Below are 20,805 nucleotides of genomic sequence, written 5' to 3'. Positions count from 1 at the left end.
TAAAGTGTAAATGAAAAAGTACAACATCAGTTAAAATATCACATAATAAAACTCTGCCACCAGTCGGCCTTGTGTGCGGGTCCACACATTGAGGTCATGATACTCGAAAACTTGAAGGACTAGCAATTTTTCTGGGAAAAGGGAATTTTATGAAATATAACTTGCAGGCTGAATCAGGCCTTCAAGTTCATGTCCAACTTTTGAAGGCACAAAGGCAGGCAATTTCACACATTACTGCTACACCCGCCATCTTTCTGAACAGCAGTGTTTGTTCCTTCATGCCCTCTCCAGGATGTGGTCTTCTTCTGTGGCATGGTAGCTGAAAAGTCTTCCTCCTCTCCTCTTTCCTCCTTCTGAGAAAATCTTTCCTTAATATTTCTCATTAAGTTGGTCTTTCCAAGAATCTACCTTCTACCCAGGGACTTTTTTCTTTTTTTCTAGAAAATTCCTCTACAGTCTGTCACAGAACTACCCTGACTTGGTCTCTGGTGACTCACCAACCCAGCAAGCATCTGCAATGCTGTTCACCCTGTAATTTGAGTGGGGTCTTTGCTGTGAGGAGGAACACTACCTGGTGGTTATGGGACATATGTGTCTTATAGGTAATCGAGGACTCCTTTTTGAAGTTGGAAATGCTGTTAAGGATGAGGAGCTGACTGAAGCCACCCCAGGGTACAGGTGGCAGATAGTTCCTAATGCTAGTTCTCCATCTGGCTTTTGGTCCAAGGAAGGGAGACCTTTCAGGTATGTTGTAAATTGGGAATCCATAGCAAGAATATACTGGCTAATTGAGGTCAGCTAGGACACAGGGAGGAAAGCAATGCTATTCCTAGGGGGTCATTTGTCACATGGGCCAGTTCAACAGGAGGAGTATTTGACAGCATTCTCAACCAATGTTGGTCATTCTGTTGATCATATGACCTTTTGTTGGTATACAGCCAAATACAGAGCAAAATATGAAACCCATATTTCCCGTTACCCTAAATCTGCTTTGGAGATAAATGCTCTTCTCAGCCAAACCTCCACATTGTCCTGAGCTATGCTTGTCTGAGAGATGATACAACTGCAAGGGGCTGTGTGCAAACAGCAAAGTAGGTGTGTGAGCGATGCTGAGACCAGTTTCTTTTTTTAGAAACTTCAGAATAATCCTGTGGTATAAGAGTCAGATTTTTTTTCCTTGTCATTTCCATAATGAAGAGCCAAGAGCAGGAGCTGCTATATGCTGGGTCATTGATCCAGGCTTTGTTTAGCCTTAGCTGATTCTGTGTTCTTTCATGTTACAGAGCACGGCTCAGCGGGTTCTTCGTGGCTCCAGAGACCAACAATTACACATTCTGGATCCAGGCAGACAGCCAAGCTTTCTTGCGTTTCAGTTCTTCAGAGGAGCCAAGGATGAAGGTAATCACCTTCTCTGGGTTATCTTCCCTTGGCTCGCCATCCTTTGCTCTTGAAAGAAGAAAGGGTCAAAGATAAAGCTTTCCTGTTCTATGGTTTCTATGGTTGACCATGGATATTAATTACTGCAAAGCAATTTGGATGACTGTAATGGTATTGTAAGCTCAGTATCATGCCACATTTTTACAGTCTTGCTAGTGATATTTATCTCTGGGAAATATGCACATCTCTACTTTCTAGATGAGAAAATTGGGGTTTTGGAGAAATGTATGGTCTGTTCAGGATCACTTGAATAATAAGAGAAGAGTTCACGATTCAAAATCAGATTGGTTTGACCCTAAAACTTGTGCTTTCCCACTGTTTGAGCTAGCATTGTGTAGGAATGTTGTAGCCGCCTTTAGAAAGCTACCAGCATTCCTTGCTTGTGCCTTTGGCAGAGACCCACAATGTCCTTAGTCTGCTTTCTGAGACTGGCTTGCTGGAGAAAGTCATGGGTTTTGATGAGCTAGTGCCATTCAAGGTCTTTTGAGGGCTTAATACTATCTTTTGAAAGCATCATGCAGACATAGGGTATCAGGACAGGGGCTTTTCCTCAATAAAACTTACAAGTTTTAACTCAAACATGATGCACTTGAGAGAGAGAAAGGAAGAGGAGTGGAGAAGAAAACATAGCCACAGAGCCACAGTGAGTGGGCTAAGTTGTTGGAAAAGTGACGATTACTTAAAAATGTCATGTTGGTAGCTTTTCAGATGCTCATTATTTGAGAACAAAATTCGTAGAAGATTCATAGTGTTGACTCTGATTGGCTTATTTGGGCGCAGGTAGAAGTGGCTTCCATTGCAGTTGGCACTGCTGACTGGTTTGACTCTTGGGAGCAGAACGGGAATGAAGGGAGCTGGCAACAGAAGACAAATAAGCTAGAACTGCAGGGCGGAGCCAAGTACTACTTGGAAGCAGAGCAGCATGGGATAGCTCCCAGCAGGGGGATGAGAATTGCTGTCCAGATCCACAACACCTGGCTGAATCCAGATGTGGTCAACACTTACCTTCTGGAGAAACACCAGATCCGAGCCCAAGCCCAGAGACTTCCAGAAATACAGGTTTGTGTGTCTTTCCAGTACCACAGGAAAGCGAGCCATGGGAAGAGTAGAGCCTTCCTCAGTAAAACGGCTGGCAGAGAATAAGGAAACCTTAGGCACAATTGCATTTCCTCTGCCACAGATATAGAATATAGGGTGTAAAGAATAAAATTCCTTTTTTCTCTTCTTTTTTTTAAAATTTTTAAACGCTATCTATTTATGTGTATGTGTATGCGGGTTCCAAGGCCTGGTGCCTATGGAGACCAGAAGAAGGTCTTTTCTTCTGTGAGGGTGTGAGGTTCCTTGGAACTGGAGACTGGAATTATGATAGTTGTGAACCACCATGTGGCCACTGGGGATTGAAACCAGGTCTTCTGAATAAGTAGCCATTGATCAACTTTCCAGCCTCAGCGTTACCCCCTACCCCAGCCCCTGGCTTTATTCCTCCAAGTACAGTTAAGGGTCATTTGCACAGAGATACACATGGACACACACACACACACACACACACACACACACACACACACACACACACACACACCATTCTGTGTTCTAATCTGTCAATGTTGTACTGAGTCTTTTGGTTGTGCCTTGTGTCTTTGTTGAGCAACTTTAATATACCTTCTGTTGTCATTCACTTTTTCTATTCGGAGGTCAATGAATGTGGACTCCACTTTCTGCTGCTTCTGGTTAAGTAGTAACAGGAGCATAAGGAACCACCGAGAAAAGCAGAACAGGGCAAATGATTCCTGAGTCCTACTTCAGGATGAAAGCATAATGTGTTCAGAAGTGCACATCTGCTGGGAGCACAATAGAGATGGGTTGAGCCCTGTGAGGGAGGAGTATGGGATGTGCTGGCTTCTGCCTCTCGGGCCGCTCCTTCAGAGGAAGCATTTGCTGAGAAGTTTTAGAAGAGAGGTGGGCAGTGGTCACCATTATGTCACGTGCTCTCGAAAGTGTAACTTGCAGTGGCCATTTTTATGTCAAGTATTCTTGAAAAGCACAGCAGATAAATATGGACCCAATCAATTACGTTGTTCCAAGGAAAGTTTTATTCGATGGTGACACACTGTTTTCCAGAGATTTCTAGACCATGTGTATTTAGAAAAGTGAAACTGTAGTAAAATGGAAACAGTCTGCTGAGGAGCTGTGTGAGAGAAAATAGAGTCTCTAGACAGACTCTATGACTGAAAGTCTATGTGCATCAGTGAATTTCGCCTCTCTTGACTTTTTAGGTGTTGAACATGTCAGGTAAAGGAAACTTTTTCCTTACTTGGGGCAATGTCTCCAGCCAACCAGTTCCTGCAAATGCCACAGCCCAACAGGTGAGGGTCTTCTAATAATGAAGGTTAGCATGGGGATTTTAGGGGTGGCCTTTCGGCCTGATGTTCGAATGACCATATTTCATTCATCTCCATAGATCCAAACCATCATCGAGGAGTTGCTGGTGGTGAAATGCAATCTGGTACCCCTTTCAGCTCGTGTTCTCCTCTGGCTTGGATTTGAGCAAGGTGGCTCCTGGGTCGATCAATTCTGGTCCTTTCTTCTATTACTGCCTTCCTTTTCTTATAACATAGGAACAATCTATTTCTTGACCAAAGTGCTAAGAAAGCCAAATAAGAGCATGGTCACTGGATCTGGATGGAGTAGAGTGGCCAGGAGAGAAGCTTTTCATCAGGAAGGGAGATGCTTGGGTTTTGTTCTTGGCAGTTCAGTGGTGAGAAACACCATCTAGAGAGTTAGAAACACCAAGTAGGGAGAAGAAATAAGGTATGTATGGCAGTAGTAACTGTTAACAGAAATCTTGTTTAGTTCAAAATTGATTTTTGTTGGTGTGATGGTGGAGATCAAACTCCAAGGCCTTGCATATGTTCCACACAAGGTCTTTGATTGAGCCATACTGACTCCCTGTTAGTTAGAAGCAAAATTTAGAGATATGATCTCACTGAGTTGTTCAGATTAGCCTTGAACTTGTGACCCTCCTCCCTCAGCTTCCCCAGTAGCTGGGACTACAAGCATGAATCACCATTTCTAGCTGATACAAGAGAATTATTATATAAGAATATAGACAAAAATATTAAAATATGCTAAATGTGCTTTATTACTCTCCCCCATTACCAGCCAATGCATTCTAAAAACTATTCTCAAAGTGAAGTAAAGTTTCATTGAGGGGCTATGGAAATGGATCAGTGGTTAAGAACATTACCCCTCTTGCAGAGGGAACAGGTTCGATACCCAGCATGCACTGCAGTTCCAAGTGAGTGATCTGATACCCTCTTTTGACTCACAGCTACTGCTTTCTACATGCACATAGTACACTTACATATACTCAGGCACACATAAGTATAGAATAAATTGATAAATATTTTTCTATTGCTATTTCCCCTTTACTTGCTTCTCAATATCATATCTTTTTCATATGCAGTTTGTATCATGACACACAGAGAAAATAATACCAGTATTCTATGTTCTGAGGCAGCCAGAAAGGGTTTTTCTTAACTAGAACCTTCCATTGGGGTGGGGGGTACAAGGCCTATGAATTCTTCTCATCTCTCTCTCTAGGCTGAGTGACCAATGTTGCCATTCATTTCCTGTCCATAGACTGTTGTGTTTCATGACTTTGCCTGTGTTCCTATTTGAATTATGTCCAGGCTTAGATGGCTCCAGGTCTGATGGGGTCCTCACCAGTTCAACCGAACCATTCTGTGGCAGATTCAGCCTTGGTCAACTTCGACATCTTATCCTAAGCCCTGGGGCTGTCAGTAAGGGCTATCAGCTGGATCGATACCCATATGTGAGTGTCCATCCTCACGTCTCCGGGCTTGGCAGGTTGGGATTATTCCTTAGGCGTGAAACTAAAATAACAGAAGCATAAGAGAATGACTTCAGTGATTTGTAGAGTGAGTTTTGAGCTGATGTTTTAAATTTCGTGGCTACATCTCCAGGCTCCTAGTTTTATATTGATACCCGAGAAGGTTACTGTTAGCTAGAAGGCCTGTGGAGGCCTATTTGGTCAGATGTTTTCTTTGCTTTCTAAGCTTGAGAAAAACTGCAGATATTGCAGATGGACTTTGATTTGGAAGCCAAACTCTACGTCCTGTGTGCTCTTAATGTCTTACTGAAGTACAACAGGTCTTAACTTACTCATCTCTACAACAGTTAATGTTGTGGGCTGGCTCTCATGTGGTGACGATCAATACAATATAGTAAAATATTTTGCAGCAGAGAGGACTCAGTCGAGGGTAGTTATCATTTTCGTTATTGCAACGAATGTAAATAACTAGAGAACGGATGGATATGCCTGCTCCCTTTTCTATTTATTTAATTAAAAAAGTCATACATAAGTACTGTGTTTACATACATTTCACTCTTCCCTCTCCATATTCCAACTCTTCTTGTGTTCCCTTACTCCCTCCCAAATTCATAACCTTTTCTGTTAATTATTACACACACACACACACACACACACACACACACACACACACACACACACACACAGGCACATACTTCCTTCAGAACCCATTTAGTATTTCCTACGTGTATGTATGTTTGGAAATGACTACCTAGGACTGGGTAACCTGTCAGCAGGCTGGTCCCTGAAGAAGACGGATTTTCCCTCTCTCATAAGCCCTTAATTGCCTGTGAGGTCTCCGTCATCCACATTTGGAAGGGGACCTGGCCTTGTCATCCGCCAGGCCCTTTTCAGGCTACTGTATTGGGATTACACAGTCAGCTTCCCAGTCAGATATAAAAGATACCATCCTGTGGCTAGTGTTCTGGTCCTCTGGCCCTTAACATGTCTCTGCCCCCTGCTCCAAAAATGTTTCTCGAGCCTCAGGTGTAGGGGTTGTGCCATGTTGCAGATACCAGTTTGGAACCCCATGGTCATTTTTCCGCACTTTTGACTAGTTGTGGATTTCTGCGGTGGTCTGTGTCTGCAGCAGGACGATTCTCCTTTGATTAGGGATGGGAGCTATTGGTGGTATAAGGACAATTATTTAGAATGCATAATTATAAATAAATGATCATTTTAATTATTACATAATAATTACACTGGTTTAGGAACGTTAATCCAATTCTTGAAAACCATTTTTTTAAATGATTAGATGTGTATAGGTCTTTTTTTCTGTATGTATTTGCATATGTGTATTGGTAACTATGGAAGCCAGAAACAGGTGTCAGCTTCCTTGGAACTGGATTTACAGATGGTTGTGAGCCACCATGAGGATGCTGTGAATTAGACCCACATCCTCTGAGAGATCTACCGTAGCTCTTAAGTGATAGGCCATCTCTCCAGCCCCTCTTGATCACTTCTTACATTCTTGGTTTTGTACCTTTTCCATCTTCATAACAGGTGCAGTTCCTTGGTTCTGGAAACCAAAGTCAGTGTGTATGGGATAGCAGAGTTCATGATAATCTGCATTCTTCCTAGTTGAGCTTTAATGGGAATTGAGTTAAGAAACTCAGGTCAGGGAGCCATCCATCTTTAACCTCTTCTCTATTGCAGGCGAATTCTGATGGGCACATTTGCCCTTTAGGAGAGAGTTTGAAATGCAGAGAAATATTTTTGCTTGTCATAATGGGAGAATTGTTATTGGCACTTAGTAAGCAGAGTGCAGGGATGCTGTTAAATGTCCCATACTGTAAAAGACAGCCTTCTCAATGGTTGCCCTGCTCTCTCAAAGGCAAGAATGAAGAGGTTAGAAATGCCTCATGCTGATTACTTTTGATTTTGAATCAAGTTTAGAAATCAGGTATGGTGGGAATGAAAGAAGAAGAAAGGCTAGGACAGGATCGGTGATTTGCCGAAGGTGTCTGGGTTAAAGCAGGGATTTTGTAATGGATGTTCTTATCGCTGGGCATAGTACTGAACACTGAAAAAAGCCCTCCACTGATTATCATTATTATTTGGTCTCAGAGAAAGTAGCTACTGTTTTATTTTCTGGCTTCATTGATGAAGTCAAGAGCAAGGCTTTCTGCTTCCTGCTAGACTGGAAGCTGGAGGAATGCAGCACCTAGACTCTTGCATATCATGCAGCAAGCTCTCCTCACATAGTGTCTGAATTGAAGCTTCTGGCAATGTATACTGAAGGGCATATTTGCTGTATCCACAGTTGTGCCTTGCATACAGAGGTCATATGAACAGGACCCTGGACATGACTGTTTCTTTCCTATTTGGCTTCCAAAATGTCATGAAGAATATCACCTGTGACTGGAGTCTGATGGAACCCCACCCTGAGAGGTAACCATGATGGGAAGGTGTCAGTGGATTCTGCCTCCAAGGGGCTGGCTCAGTTGTCTTGGAGAAAATGGTCCACGTGAGACACCGAGTATTCCATTTGGCCCTTAGATACTGACTCGGGGCTTTGAAATTATTCTATCTGACAAAGCAGTTTCACATAAGCGAAGGAGTCTGACAGAATCCTAGCATCACACTTAGGATGGGATGTGCAAGATATTCTTTGATGAGCTTGAGGCCCCAAGAATCTGCACTTCACTTAAGTGCATTCTGCTAGTGGGTCTGTAATAGAATCAAGGCCACCTGCTCCATTGATTCTGTTCTCTATCCAGAAGTTTCTCCGGGGTCTTGAAGTTGTTTTAAATTCCAGTGAGCCAATAATACCTGTATGGTCCTATGGTTAGAGCCTGGCATGAAATCTGTTTAAGATGCATAATTACACTGTTACTTGGACATGCTGCTGATGCCTAGTGTCTTGACTGCCTGATGACTTCGAATCCACTGATTTTGTACATGAAGGTATAGGGGACCCTTAGATTCAGGCCTTAAGGAGAAGACCTGAAGGCCTTACCCATCAGCTCCTTCCACTCTGCTTTGACAGCTGGCACTTTACTTGCAATAACCTCTGGGACACATGTGTACGCCATTCTGAGGAGCTCCAGTCTTCTCTGGCAAACACCCCATTGCTGGTTCATCGGATCGACATCTTCCCTGTGGTTCCAGAGGCAGACTTGCTCTATGTGGATGAAATTATTCTTGCAGATACCAACGTAACAGGTGATCACTGCATCTGCTGTTCTCTTGGGCCTGCCTGTCAAATGCTATCTCAAACTTTCATACTAATTATTGCTTTCCCCCCCTCCCTCAAAGGAAAGAATGGGTGATTCTTCAATTTGCTTGCCCTGGTTTGAAGGCAGATGGGGTTGAGAGTGTGTGCCCTTACTTCAGTTTTTCTCTAGATAGTTTTTCTGTCTCTCTCTGGTCTCTGTCTTCTGTTTATCTCACAGTTTCATCTTGCTTTCTTTGTGCTTATACTCCTACTCCCCACATTATAACTTTCTGGCTTGGAAGATTTGTTCTCCTCATAAGAAAAATGGGTACAACAAAGATTATACCAATAAAGTCATCGAGAGTAACCAACGATTAATGTAAAGTTACCCTTTATGTCTCCTGACCAAGGAAGTACTTAAAATACATAAAATTGTGATTATTATCCTGTTAGGCCAGCAGGGTATTTCCCTCTCCTTTGGCCACAGTATCTGTCACATAACAGTGATTGAAGTAATACTCAGTGTTTGCTTCTATATACGGTCTAAAGGTATCATCTATGACTTTCTGGATAGATAGCCGGTGCTGCAGGGACAGACTCCTGCTACAGAATATGAGTTCAATTCTGATTCTTTCCCCACAGAGTCTCCTCCAGCCTCTCTTGGGGATAGTGTTCTCCTCTGACAGTGCTGGCTACTGTTCCTCAGGACACAGGGCTCCGTGATGAATCTCACTGAGGTTGGCTGTGCATGAGCACTGATGGCCAAGGCTGATGGTCCAAGTTCTCTCAGGGCTGCCAGTCTCCCAACCTTTGCTCCCTTTCTTATTCTGTCAAGTTTGTTTCTTATGACTTTGGGCTCAGTCCTTCCCTATTTCCGAGCTTTCCAGTCTGTGGAGAGAGAAGATGACATGGTCTCTTGTAATTTTACTTACAAAATGTGCAACTTTTGAGCCTTTCTCCTAGAAGTTGCAGATCCAAGGGTAAGAGAGATTGCAGATGGCTCATGAGAGGAAGATCTGCTTTGAAATCGTATAACCCTTTTAAATTTAAATTTTATTTTTATCTATTATTTATGTGTGTGTGCACGTGTGTGTATATGCCATGGTGTACTTGTGGAGGTCTGAGGACATTTTCGTGAATTGTTTCTCTCTGTCTACCTTTGAATCATTTCTGGGCTTTGAACTCAGATTTCCAGGCTTGCATGGCAGGTGCCTCTCCCTAATGCTAAGTCATCTTGGGATTCCCCTCTTAAATTTTTTTCTATCATCTTTGATGTACATGAAAAACCCGTATTTTGTATTTTGTTGTCCCTGTTGGTTTAAGTGTTCTTTGAATAGTTGGGGCACACTGAACCACTGCTAACTGTCCAGACTTTTCTTTGACACACCAGAAAATGATACTATTTTGATGCTGGTTGAGAGGATGAACCATATTTGCTGGTGTCTAAAAGAACAGCTCGAGGGCTTTTGTCATCCCTAGTACTGCCCAGATTTTTCGGAGGGTCAAGTCAGTCAGTGTTCCACAATCTAACCATGTTTGGGAAGCTCTAGACGAGATAGCAGGTGCCATTTTGCTTCCTCCTCTCTCCGTTGTATGTTACTCTCTCACTTGAAACCAGTGGTTCTCAACCTGCAGATAGTGACCACATGGGGGCCACATATCAGATATCCTGCCTATCAGATATGGCACAAATCATAACAAAATGAAACACAGTTATGAAGTAGCAAGGAAATAATTTTATGGTTGGGAGCTCACCACAATATGAGGAACTGCGTCGAAGGGTGGCAGCGTTCAGAAGGTTGACACTGGATGTCATCCTTCTCAGTGTCCTTTCTCACTGCCCTCACCTTTTCCCACGAAAGCTCTGTAGACGTAGACTCATCCAGGGGCAAGGTAATGAGGGTAGGGAGGAGAGCGAGGTGTGGGCTAGAAAGAAGACTGGCATTGGTAGAGCAGTTTCCTTCCTTCCTTGTCAGGTTGCTCTGCTGGCATCCCCGAGAGTTTTAGTTAATGGCAATGTATATTACATAGTTGAGCTCAATTGTCATGATTAACAATACACTGTCCGTCTGATCAATATGATATGTGCTCATATTATTAAGCTTAACGGCCTCTCTGGAAGTTCTTTGTATCCACAGTGGTAACTCCCATCACCACCACCGTCACCACCACCACTACCACCACCACTACCACCACCACCACCACCAACACCACCACCATCATCATTTCATGTAGTTCTCAAAAGCACCTGAGGCTGTCCTGTCCGCTCTAGTCTATGTCTGAGGAAATCAGGCCAAGAGGGGTGATTGTCAAAGCTGGGATGTGGGGGAGGGAACAGAACCCAGAGTTTCCCGACACTGTCTCCTCAGCAGTGCTCGTAATCACATGGATCACCTACTATGTGCCAGTGTTGCAGTGCGAACACTGCATGGTGGCATATGCCTTAAATCTCAGCACTGGAGAGGCTGAGATGGGCAGACCTCCATGAGTTCAAGGCTGACCCGGTCTTGCACAATACGTTCCATGATATCCAGGGCTATGTAGTGAGATCCTGTCTCAAACAAACTCAAGCAAACAAGGAAAGAAGTGAGCACAGAGGACAAGTATATTACTGCAGTTGAACTCTTCGTCATCTGAACTGTGAACCGTGAAAGCTGTCTTTTACCCACTGGCCAGCAGGAAGGCAAAGGAGACTGAAGTAGTCTGTGGCCACTGAGGTGTTCAGTCTTTCCAAACTTCCTGCAGTGAAGATTTGTGTCAGTCACGTATGTCATAATCCTTGGTTTAGAAATCTGATCATTGGGGAGCTGGTGTTGATGAGCAGAGTGGGGAAGCCGGGGATTGAATTTGTGTGTTTCTGTGCACACATCACTTCACACTGTGAACAAACACTTGGGTAGCACACTTAGTACATCCTTCAGGGGCATGGCGTTCGATCTGTCTGTGCGCCACTAAAGTTTCCAAGGCTGTGGGAAGGGGTAGCTCTTATCTGCACAATAGAAGGTAGGGGTGTTCTAAGAGGTGTTCGACTGGTGGGAGTTTACTTTTATTTTATTTTATTTTTGTTTTTGCTTTTTTTGCTATGGAGTTGATATTCATCTTCTTATATGATCTTTGAATTTCCCTCTCAGTGATAATCTGAATGTAATCCCCCAGCCCCCTGTGCTTCTCGGTAGGTGGAGAGAGATCCGGTCTTTATGTGTGCTTGGAGATCTGAGTGACTCAGCCATTTCCAGCTAGAATTTTCCCCTTCCTGAGTCTCTATCTTGAGTTATATGGCACTAACTCACGTTATATGGATCCCTGGTTTCTAGTTTCTCAAGCCGATTCTGGAGTAGCCCGCCCAGGTGGGAATGTGGTGGAGTCAGTGTCTGTGGTGGGAGTCCCTCCAGTCTACAGCATAGCCTCTTGGATGGCAGGATGTGGCTCAGAACTTCCTCTCATCACTGCATGGTAAGGAGTGGTTTTCGTACACGGGTCCCTCTTCGGTAGCCACAGAAGGCTCTGTGCACATAGGCATAGATTTTATCGGGGTGAGAAAACTCCATAGCTTACTGTTAAAGGCACTGGTCTTATCTCGAGTATGCTGTATGGGTCTCAGATGGAGATTTTGTTTACAGAAAAATTGCTGGGACTTGGTAGGCTTGGGGTAGGGTCTTCTGAAACTTGCATTTTCAGGGACCTAGTGGTGCTGATTTATCTGGCTCAGAGCTAAATATACGAACCTATTTCTACTGAATTTGTTTTATGATAGCTTAGTTTTTATGCCAATCAGAGTAAACACCGTTTTTCCATTTATGCCCCTAGTTGTATCCCTACTGTATTTGGTCTTTACTCTTTCAAGCAGCCTAAGGAACAAAAATAGGCATTTCTGAGAGTGCACCAGCAGATGGCACTAGAGTATCATAACCCTGGCTTCCTGGCTGCTGTAGATTACAAACCAGAAACTAGGGAGCCTTGAAATTCCAGGACTACATTTATGTTATTCTTTCAACTTTCACTTAAAACTCAGCAGGATTACCAGAATCCAAATGCCCTGACCTGGATGTATACTGTACATACATGTGTGTGTGTATAAACATACATACACACATACACATGTATACTCACATGCACACGCATAGTTATTAACTAGGAAATGATAAGATCCAATCTGTGTTACCATGTACAGGTTCACACACAGAGTGTTCCTGATAACCTTCCATTCTGAGTTTTCCTCAAGTCCCTGGACCCCTCTGGAAGCCTGTGACCATGATGGAAAAGAGGACGGTCTGTCTGGGACCTACCTTACAAAGGACTCTAATCCCACTCATGATCTAAAAGCCTCCTCAGAAGTCTAATGTTCTAAAGCCATGTCCCCGGGCACTAGGCTTCAACATGTGACTTTTGTGTTTGAGGGGGACACAGCTAGTCAGCTTAGGGCACTGACTGGGCAGACTCCGTCTCAGGTCATGTTGCAGTAATTTGGATACATTTGCTTATCAAAAGCAGAGCTGCACTGGCTCTGTGTTTGCATATAGGAAGTTAGTGAGGTGGAATAGATCCTTCAGCAAGGGGTACTGGGGTGGAGGGGACGTTGACTCTGGGATGCAAATGAGGCTCCATTTTGAACCAGAGGTGGAGTGGCAGGTGGGTGGGTGGAGAACTTGCTTGTTGCTCTGAGATACCTGTGCTCATAGGATCAGTGTTGGTGGCATATTCTTAAAGTGACAGATATCTAGAGCACATGGTTCCTGCTGTGGTGGGAAAGGAACACCCAATGTCTGGGAGCTGGAACACGTAGCCTAGAATCACAGGTATGGAATAGTCTTTGCAAAGGCTGGATTTGGTCTCCATTCCACACCCTCAGGCTGTTGTGGCTAATGCTTAGCTTTTGGTGTGCCACAGCTATGTGCCCACCCAGGGGACAGGCGAAGGATCGGAACTGATTGAGGTGACAGCGAAAAGACTCCAGAGGACAAGCCCACCTTTGGGAGGACACTTCTCCCTCCACCTCTCTGATACAGTGATACCTGGTAAAGGGGTGATCGGGGTTCAATGTTTGTCACATACATACTGGACTACATAAGGTAAACGACAGTGGCCTGTGAGTTTGGCAGTTAGGATGCGGGATCTCAAATGGCTGTTTTAAAAGACCTGGGAAAAGACAAACTGTACAGTCCTGACCTTTTAATCTTGTGGAAGGGGAAAGTGATTGAGTTCGCTGTCTGAGGCCATTATAATAAACGACCACAACCTTGGAGACTTTAAAGCTACGGAAGTTTACTCTTAGTTCTCGAGTCGGAAGCCCCACTTGAAGGTCGGAGGACCTCACTCGTCCCTGCTGTAGTGATGTTGTGCTGGCCGCCCCTTACAACCGTGGGGATGCTGCCTCTGCTTGGATGAAGCTACTTTAGTCTTGGCCTGCTCTTATTTTCTCAGAACTTCCTCTGCCTTGGTCTTGAAGTACATAAAAGTTTTCATGACCCAATTCACAATAAACTCCTCCTCTCAAACCATATGTCTTCCACCATCTGAGATAATATTTATTCTTTGGCCTTCCAAATGATCAGGACATTGTCATAGTTTTGGGGTGTGGGTGTGGGTGTGGGTGTGGATGTGAGTGTGGGGGTGAGAGATGGGGTGGGATGGGGTGGAATTCAGCCAGCCACACTGGAGCTTCCCTGAAGGTCTTAAAACTAATTAATGACTGGATCTAGATGTATATTCGGGTATTTTAGGTTTAGATTCACTTTCTAGTATTTCCTAGGCCAAAGCCCATTGTACCCATGTCCTTCAGATTTAAATGCAGTGGCACTGCCTTATACTATTGAGAGTTTTAGTGGCTACCAAGATTAAAACGCAATAAATAAGGTGTGTTAAGATCTTCGATAATATATACTCTTCACAAGGCATAGGACATTAGAACCAATTCCAATATTTTTCAATAATGTTATCAATACATATTGATAGAAATATGGGTCTTCAGAGGGAGGCTAAGGGTCATTCAGGAAGGTTTATGTGTAGCTGGTACACGGCCCCATATCATCCTATTTCCCGAGAAGAGTTCTCCATGAGGAGGTACGCAGGGTGTCTTTATTATAATGGGACAGCGTAGGAGAAGCTGAAGGTACCTTGCTCTTTAGATTCTAATAAATGGGTCAGTGTCCATGGTGCTGTCTCTGTGGCATGAGCCACTAGGTTTTCCGCACTTCTTACAAATGAGAGAGTATCTGCACAGGTACTTTTCCGGTGCCATGTTAGCCTGCAGAGTTATGGAAGAAAGCCAGCCTTAGCCCAACATTCTGGAATGAGGACAGACCAAAATTATGTGCAAATGTAGAGGAACACTTTTTAATGGCGGGACTGCTGTCGGTCTTGTAGAAACAGAGTGGTATGTTATTAACCCTTCGGGGTAGTGTGGCATTCAAGAGGAAGGCTCTTGAGCAGTCGGAAAGCAGCCCGAATTTCAATTTAAACCTGCCTCACTGACTTGGCAAGCTTTCGAATGTCATCATTAGGGTTTATGTTCTCCAACCCTCAGGTAGGCATGAAGGTGCTCACAGGGCCCACCTCACAGGGCTGTTGCAACTAATGAAATGGAAACTTTTGGTAAAGTAAGGAGCATAGAGAGATTTGTTATTTCTCGGTGGGGATGCGGAATGCATGAAAGCAGGTGGTTGGGCTTAGAGGAACTTCTAATAGAGAAAGCAAAGCAAAGTGCCAGCATTCCTCAGCTGGGGTGGCTAAGTTTTATGGGTGTCAGCTGCTGTATGGCTCCCCTACTTTCTGTGAAAAGTGGCCAAGTTTTCTCCATTCACAGGACCAGCTAAATTTTTCCAAGGAAAAGCCAATGTTTAATTAGACTCTCAGCACTGCAAAGGTGTGTGTAACTTATGCTTCAAGTTGATAGTTGAGACTTTTTTTTTTCTGACACAGCATGTTCACTGTTTGCCATGTGGTATAGCTCTGTTGGAAGAATCTCACTGTAAAAAAGTGGACATCTACTTCTGGGGACAGACATGATTTTAACTAGGATACAAGGTTTCTCTTGTGTGCTATTTTGACTCTGAAGGTCTCCTGCCCATTTAGCGCATATCCTGGTACTTATTTTTATCCTTGATGCTGACACTTGCGATGTGCATTCATTAGCATCGTGTTTTCTGCATCGAACGCTTGCCTCACAGATGTTCCAGTGCATGTGTCTGCCAGACAGCTTCATAAGCTACTGCAGGACAATGCTGATGAGTCCACATCTGGATATCTCAATGCCGATGACTTCATTGTGACAAAGGATCAAAATTCCTGCTATGAACATGTGTGGACTCTTTCCTGGACCACTCAGATTGGGGATTTGCCCAATTTCATCAGGGTAGGTATACCCAACCTTTGTTCATTTGTTTGTGGTATACAGGAGTGAAAACAGTCATTGGTTATTATTGTCATTTGTCGGAATATTCCAGGGATGAGAATCCCTATTCTTCTTTGGTGGTTTCAGCATAAATTTTACATATCAGAGCTCATGGCATTGAACCCAGTGTTGACTTTCATAACTCAGTGTGGGGAGAGAAGCTGTTGGTCAGTGTCCACCACACAGAGTTCCACATCTGTTACTGGATGGTTTAAGCAGATGTGATTGACTTGGGGCATCATGAGGCAGATGGCCTGGCAGAAGGGAGTTTAGAAAAGGGTTTGTTGTCCTTGGGTAATGACGAAGGCAGATGCTCTCGCATATTTAACATTAAAAACAATTTAATGATCATCTAGTACTTGCTTATTTTAAAAATGAAGCCCAAAATGAAATTTTACTCAAGCCGTATCGCACTAGGAGATAGAAGGCTTTTCAGTTAGAATCCTGGAGCTGGAAGAAGAACGAGAACCTTGGCTCTGATCTCAGAGCACGATTTTCTTATGCTTTATTTAATATATTAAATTGTAAACTAATAAGACAGAGAGGCCCACAGAGGCAACATATCTCGGTACTTAACAGATTGATTTTTTTGTGCCTTTTTTTTAAAAAAACAAGTATTGATTTTTTTAAAATTCAGTTTACATCCTGATAATAGCCCCCTCCCTCCTCTCTTCCCAGTCCCGCCTGTACAGATCCCTTCCCCCAAGGACCCCCTCCCCTCCTCAGAGAAGGGGAACCCCCCTTGGATATCACTTTACCCTTTTGACAACTCTTCTTTCAAATGAACATCTGTGGGTTTTACTGCAGTTTTCACTAACGACTTTTTGCTTAATAGTTTAGTTATTAAGTTTCTAGACTAAAATTCCTGATCAACGCAAGCTATGGGATTATTTCAAGTCTAATGTGGAATAAAAACTCATCATTTTTTTTCATCAAGATGAGATTTCTTTTCCATGGCAGAATTAATCAGAAATGTAACTACCTCAGGTCTCCGATCAAAATCTTACGGGGTTGAATCCCACCATAACTGCTCGTGTAGTATACGATGGCGGAGTTTTCCTTGGGCCCATTCTTGGAGACACACTGGCTACTGCCAACCAGCAGACTCAGGTAAGCATGGCAGCTAGCTGCAAACATACTTCAAGTTCTTCCCTTGCGCTGTCGGGGTAAGCCAATTGATTCAACTTCTGTGGCTGCCCCCCTCCTTCTTTTTTAATTGGTTTGCTTCCACAGCATTTACAAAGTACTATGACAACATAATTTCTTTAAAAGCACCATAACTTTTATAAAAATGGGTGCTATTAACCTGATACAAAAAGTAGAGGACCTATATAGCTCATTATATATAATCAACTATTAAGCATCTGAACTGGGTGGGTAATTATAATTATTATTCTAAATTTATTAATTATCATCATAGTTATTATTATTATTATTATTATTATTAGTAGTAGTAGTAGTAGTAGTATTGTGTGCGTGTGATGTTGTGTGTGTTGGGTGGGGTGGGAGAACACAGGCATTAGTGTGCATGTGGAGTTCAGAGGAGAATTTTGGGGGTTGGTTCTTTCCTTTTGTCTTCACATGGGTTCCAGGGTATGAACTCAGGTCCTTAGGATTGGGTGACGAGAGCTATCTCGTTCTTGCTGTTTGTGGTTATCTTTTATCCAAGGGCTTTCGGTCTCCTGTGTCACTCAAGAATGCCTTTCCTTCTTACAGAACTGTTATAGAATGTCAGTGTGCCTTTGTAGCCCATTTAAAAAAAATACAGACTCAGTTAAGTCTTATCTTGTTACGGTCCCCCTTCCTAAACATTCTCTGAGTTGGCACTGGCTGCGCTGGAAAGGAGAGATGCAGAGTCTTTACTTAAGGACTCACCATGTTCTAGGACAAAACCAAGTTGAGCCAAATGTGGGAATACACATTGGTCTGCCCTGCAGATAGAAGGACAGTGTGTATCTTAAAAGTCTGTGCGAGTCAGAGAGGAAAAGTCAGTCCTCACGAAGTGTGAGTCCAGTGATTAAAAAGTCCCGTGCATTCTCAGTTTACAGACTCATTACCAGACGACAGAAAGGACACTTTCGAAAGACAATTTATCATACACCTATTCTGTACATGACCAGACATGATAGGACAAGGTCAGACTGGGAGTCAGAAAATGGACCGTATTTCAGAAAGGCATATTGTTCTGCATACTTACTTGCTCAGCTGGATCTCAGCATCTCCACTACTTTGAACCATTCATTTTTATGAAAGAGCTTTTCACCGAGAAAATAGAAGAAAGGGAAATGAGAGGATATGAATCATAGAGACATTTTAATTTGGGAAACCATCACAAGCACTTCACGACTGACCTTGCGGACACGTAGTACAAGACATTTGCTTTTCCTTCTCTTACCTCCGTCCCCCAGGTGACTGTACAAGTGAATGACATACCAGCCCATTGTTCAGGCTCCTGCTCCTTTCAATACCAGCGAGCGTCAACTCCCAGCGTGGACTGTGTGTGGTATTCCCTTGGTATGACTTAGATATGAAACTTAGACCCGCTGATCTTGCTAGAGGCCGTGTAGTGAGTACAGTCAGCGTCTGTACAGTCCAGATAGATGGAATGGGGGTTACATTTTAGTTCATGTAAGGGAAAGGATACTGTTTCTTTCTTTTTCTTTTATGTATGTTGGTCTGAGGGAGTCAGATTCCTTAGAACAGAAGTTATAGACAGTTGTGCACTGCCATGTGAGCTCTGGGAATTGAACCTGGGTCCTCTGGAGGAGCAGCCACTGCTCTTAACTGCTGAGCCATCTCTCCAGCCCTGATATTGTTTCTTCCTTGAAATGTGCATGTGGTTATTATTTTTCGTCAATTTGAAATTCCTTTACAGTATTGTTGACTGACTTACTTTTATTAAGTTATGGCATTTCCTTGCTAGTTTGAGGAAATTGAAGGTGGGGAGTGTGTATCAGAATAATAAATGCAGTTGTCTGAGTCAGCAAGAGATTCTCAGTTTTTGGGAGAGGAAGCTGAAAGAGAGCAAGCATTTAATGGTGGAGTGAGGTCTCCTAAATGGAGTGTTAGCACTGACGTAGGACTTGACACTTTCTCTCCCCCTCCCCTTTTAGGTAGTGATGTCAACCTGCTGGTTCATTTTACTGGAAATGGTTTCCCTAGAGATGCCCAGTTCTTACAGGTCACGGTGATCAACACGAGTTGTGAAGTTATTTTCTCAAATGAAACCAACGTTGCCTGTGAGCTTGCCCTACTACCAGTTGGAGTGCACCGGGTTTTTATGCTGGTGAGACCTTCTGGCCTTGCTCTTAATGCCAGTGGAGAAGGCCTCTTCCTACGTGTGGAACCCAGGCTGGATGCTGTGGAGCCTTCTACAGGCGCAGAGATTGGTAATGTGGGTGGGGCTACACTGTGTACCTGCCCTCTGAAGCTAGAGTTCTGGTTGATAGGCAGAAATCTAGGCCTATAGCATGATGAATTCCATATGTATTGTGGTTTACATCTTTTTGTTTCCTAAGCATTTCTTTTACAAAAGAACACTTTTAAGCCCTGACATGGACATTTATGGTGCATTAGGATTAGAGTTTGGCTAGTGATGTCTCGTAAAATCGGAACACGGAGTCACTACCTTCGTTTAGAATGGCCCAATGATGCATCGCTCAATGTAGCATCGCTCAATGTAGTATCAACAGAGGGCAACAAACCTTTAAAAGTAACAGCTTGTGGCAAGTGTAGAGTACAGACCACACCCTCCCACTCGGAACATTGTTTCCATCCTCCCCACAGTCCTCTCCAGTATTCTTAGGTACACTGCCAGCACGCAAAGCCAACAGCTATTTGCACAGCGCAAATCCACAGGTCAGTCGAGTCTTATCAGCGTCAGGCCTAGGGTTTGGATCTTAGGCTCCTGGGAGAGTAGAGATTGTTCCAAATCTTGTTATTTTCTGAAGAATTCTCTTAGTTTAGAAAAGCTGCAGCTTGACTGTAACAGCCTCAGGAATATTCAGGCTCGGGTTTGCTAACGCTGTTAACTGTAGAATCCAATGCACATTCCTTTCCTTCATCATTTGGATTTTTTTTTTTTTTGTCATTGTTGGTTCTGGTGGCCAGAAGCCTGTAGCTCAGAATACATGTTTCTGTTAATTAATTATTTAATTAACTTTACGTCTTGATTGCAGCCCCCTTCCCAGTCCCCTCCCACAGCTTCTCCCTCTCCCTTTCACTTCTGAGATGGGTGAAGTTCCCCCTGGGCACCAACCCACCTTGGCCCTAGGTACATCCTTTCTCACTGAAGCCAGACAAGGCATTCCAGTTAGGGGAACAGGATCCACAGGTAGGCAACAGAGTTGGGGTGAGCCCCCACTCCAGTTATTGAGAGACCTACATGAAGACAAAGCTGCATATCTGCTACATATGTATGGGGAGCCTAGGTCTAGCCCTTGTGTGCTCTTTGGTTGGTGGTTCAGTCTCTGGGAGTCCTCAGGGGTCCAGGTTAGTTGACTCTGTTGATCTTCCTGTGGAGTTCCTATCCCTTCCAGGACCCTCAATCCTTCCCTCCCAACTCTTTCATAAGACTCCCTGAGATCCATCCAGTGTTTTGCTGTTGGCCTCCATATCTGTTTTAGTCAGTTGCTGGGTGGAGCCTCTCAAAGGACAGTTATGCTAGACTCCTTTCTGCCTGCATACAGAACAGTATCATCAGTAGTGTCAGGGATTGGTGCTTGCCCTTGGGATGGGTCTCAAGTTGGGTCTATTATTGGTTGGCCATTTCCTCAGTCTCTGATCTACCTTTGTCCTTGCATTTCTTGCAGACAGGACAGATTTTGGGTAGAGAGTTTTGTGGGTAAGTTGGCTGCCTTATTCCTCCACTGGCAGGGGTGGGGGTGTCCTGCCTGGCTACAGGAGGTGGCCTCTTCAGGCTTCATATCATCT

The 20,805-nt window shown here is 43.7% G+C and overlaps 1 protein-coding gene across 1 annotated transcript in view; it reads left to right on the top strand.

The window, feature by feature from the left end:
- Pkhd1 (PKHD1 ciliary IPT domain containing fibrocystin/polyductin) overlaps positions 1 to 20,805 on the top strand; it is a 490,001-nt gene that overhangs the window by 36,777 nt on the left and 432,419 nt on the right. The window contains exons 14-27 of the mRNA XM_087568149.1: positions 603 to 744; positions 1,284 to 1,398; positions 2,218 to 2,496; positions 3,711 to 3,800; positions 3,896 to 3,986; positions 5,127 to 5,269; positions 7,590 to 7,717; positions 8,316 to 8,491; positions 11,798 to 11,936; positions 13,371 to 13,498; positions 15,650 to 15,834; positions 16,861 to 16,983; positions 18,282 to 18,387; positions 18,987 to 19,262. Of these exons, the coding sequence (XP_087424275.1) occupies positions 603 to 744; positions 1,284 to 1,398; positions 2,218 to 2,496; positions 3,711 to 3,800; positions 3,896 to 3,986; positions 5,127 to 5,269; positions 7,590 to 7,717; positions 8,316 to 8,491; positions 11,798 to 11,936; positions 13,371 to 13,498; positions 15,650 to 15,834; positions 16,861 to 16,983; positions 18,282 to 18,387; positions 18,987 to 19,262 (2,121 nt within the window). The remainder of the gene's footprint in view (positions 1 to 602; positions 745 to 1,283; positions 1,399 to 2,217; positions 2,497 to 3,710; positions 3,801 to 3,895; positions 3,987 to 5,126; positions 5,270 to 7,589; positions 7,718 to 8,315; positions 8,492 to 11,797; positions 11,937 to 13,370; positions 13,499 to 15,649; positions 15,835 to 16,860; positions 16,984 to 18,281; positions 18,388 to 18,986; positions 19,263 to 20,805) is intronic.

The sequence above is a fragment of the Rattus norvegicus genome, chromosome 9 (genome assembly GCF_021556685.1).
Source record: "Rattus norvegicus strain SHRSP/BbbUtx chromosome 9, alternate assembly SHRSP_T2T, whole genome shotgun sequence".
NCBI lineage: Eukaryota > Metazoa > Chordata > Mammalia > Rodentia > Muridae > Rattus > Rattus norvegicus.
This window is presented reverse-complemented; position numbering and strand designations above follow the sequence as displayed.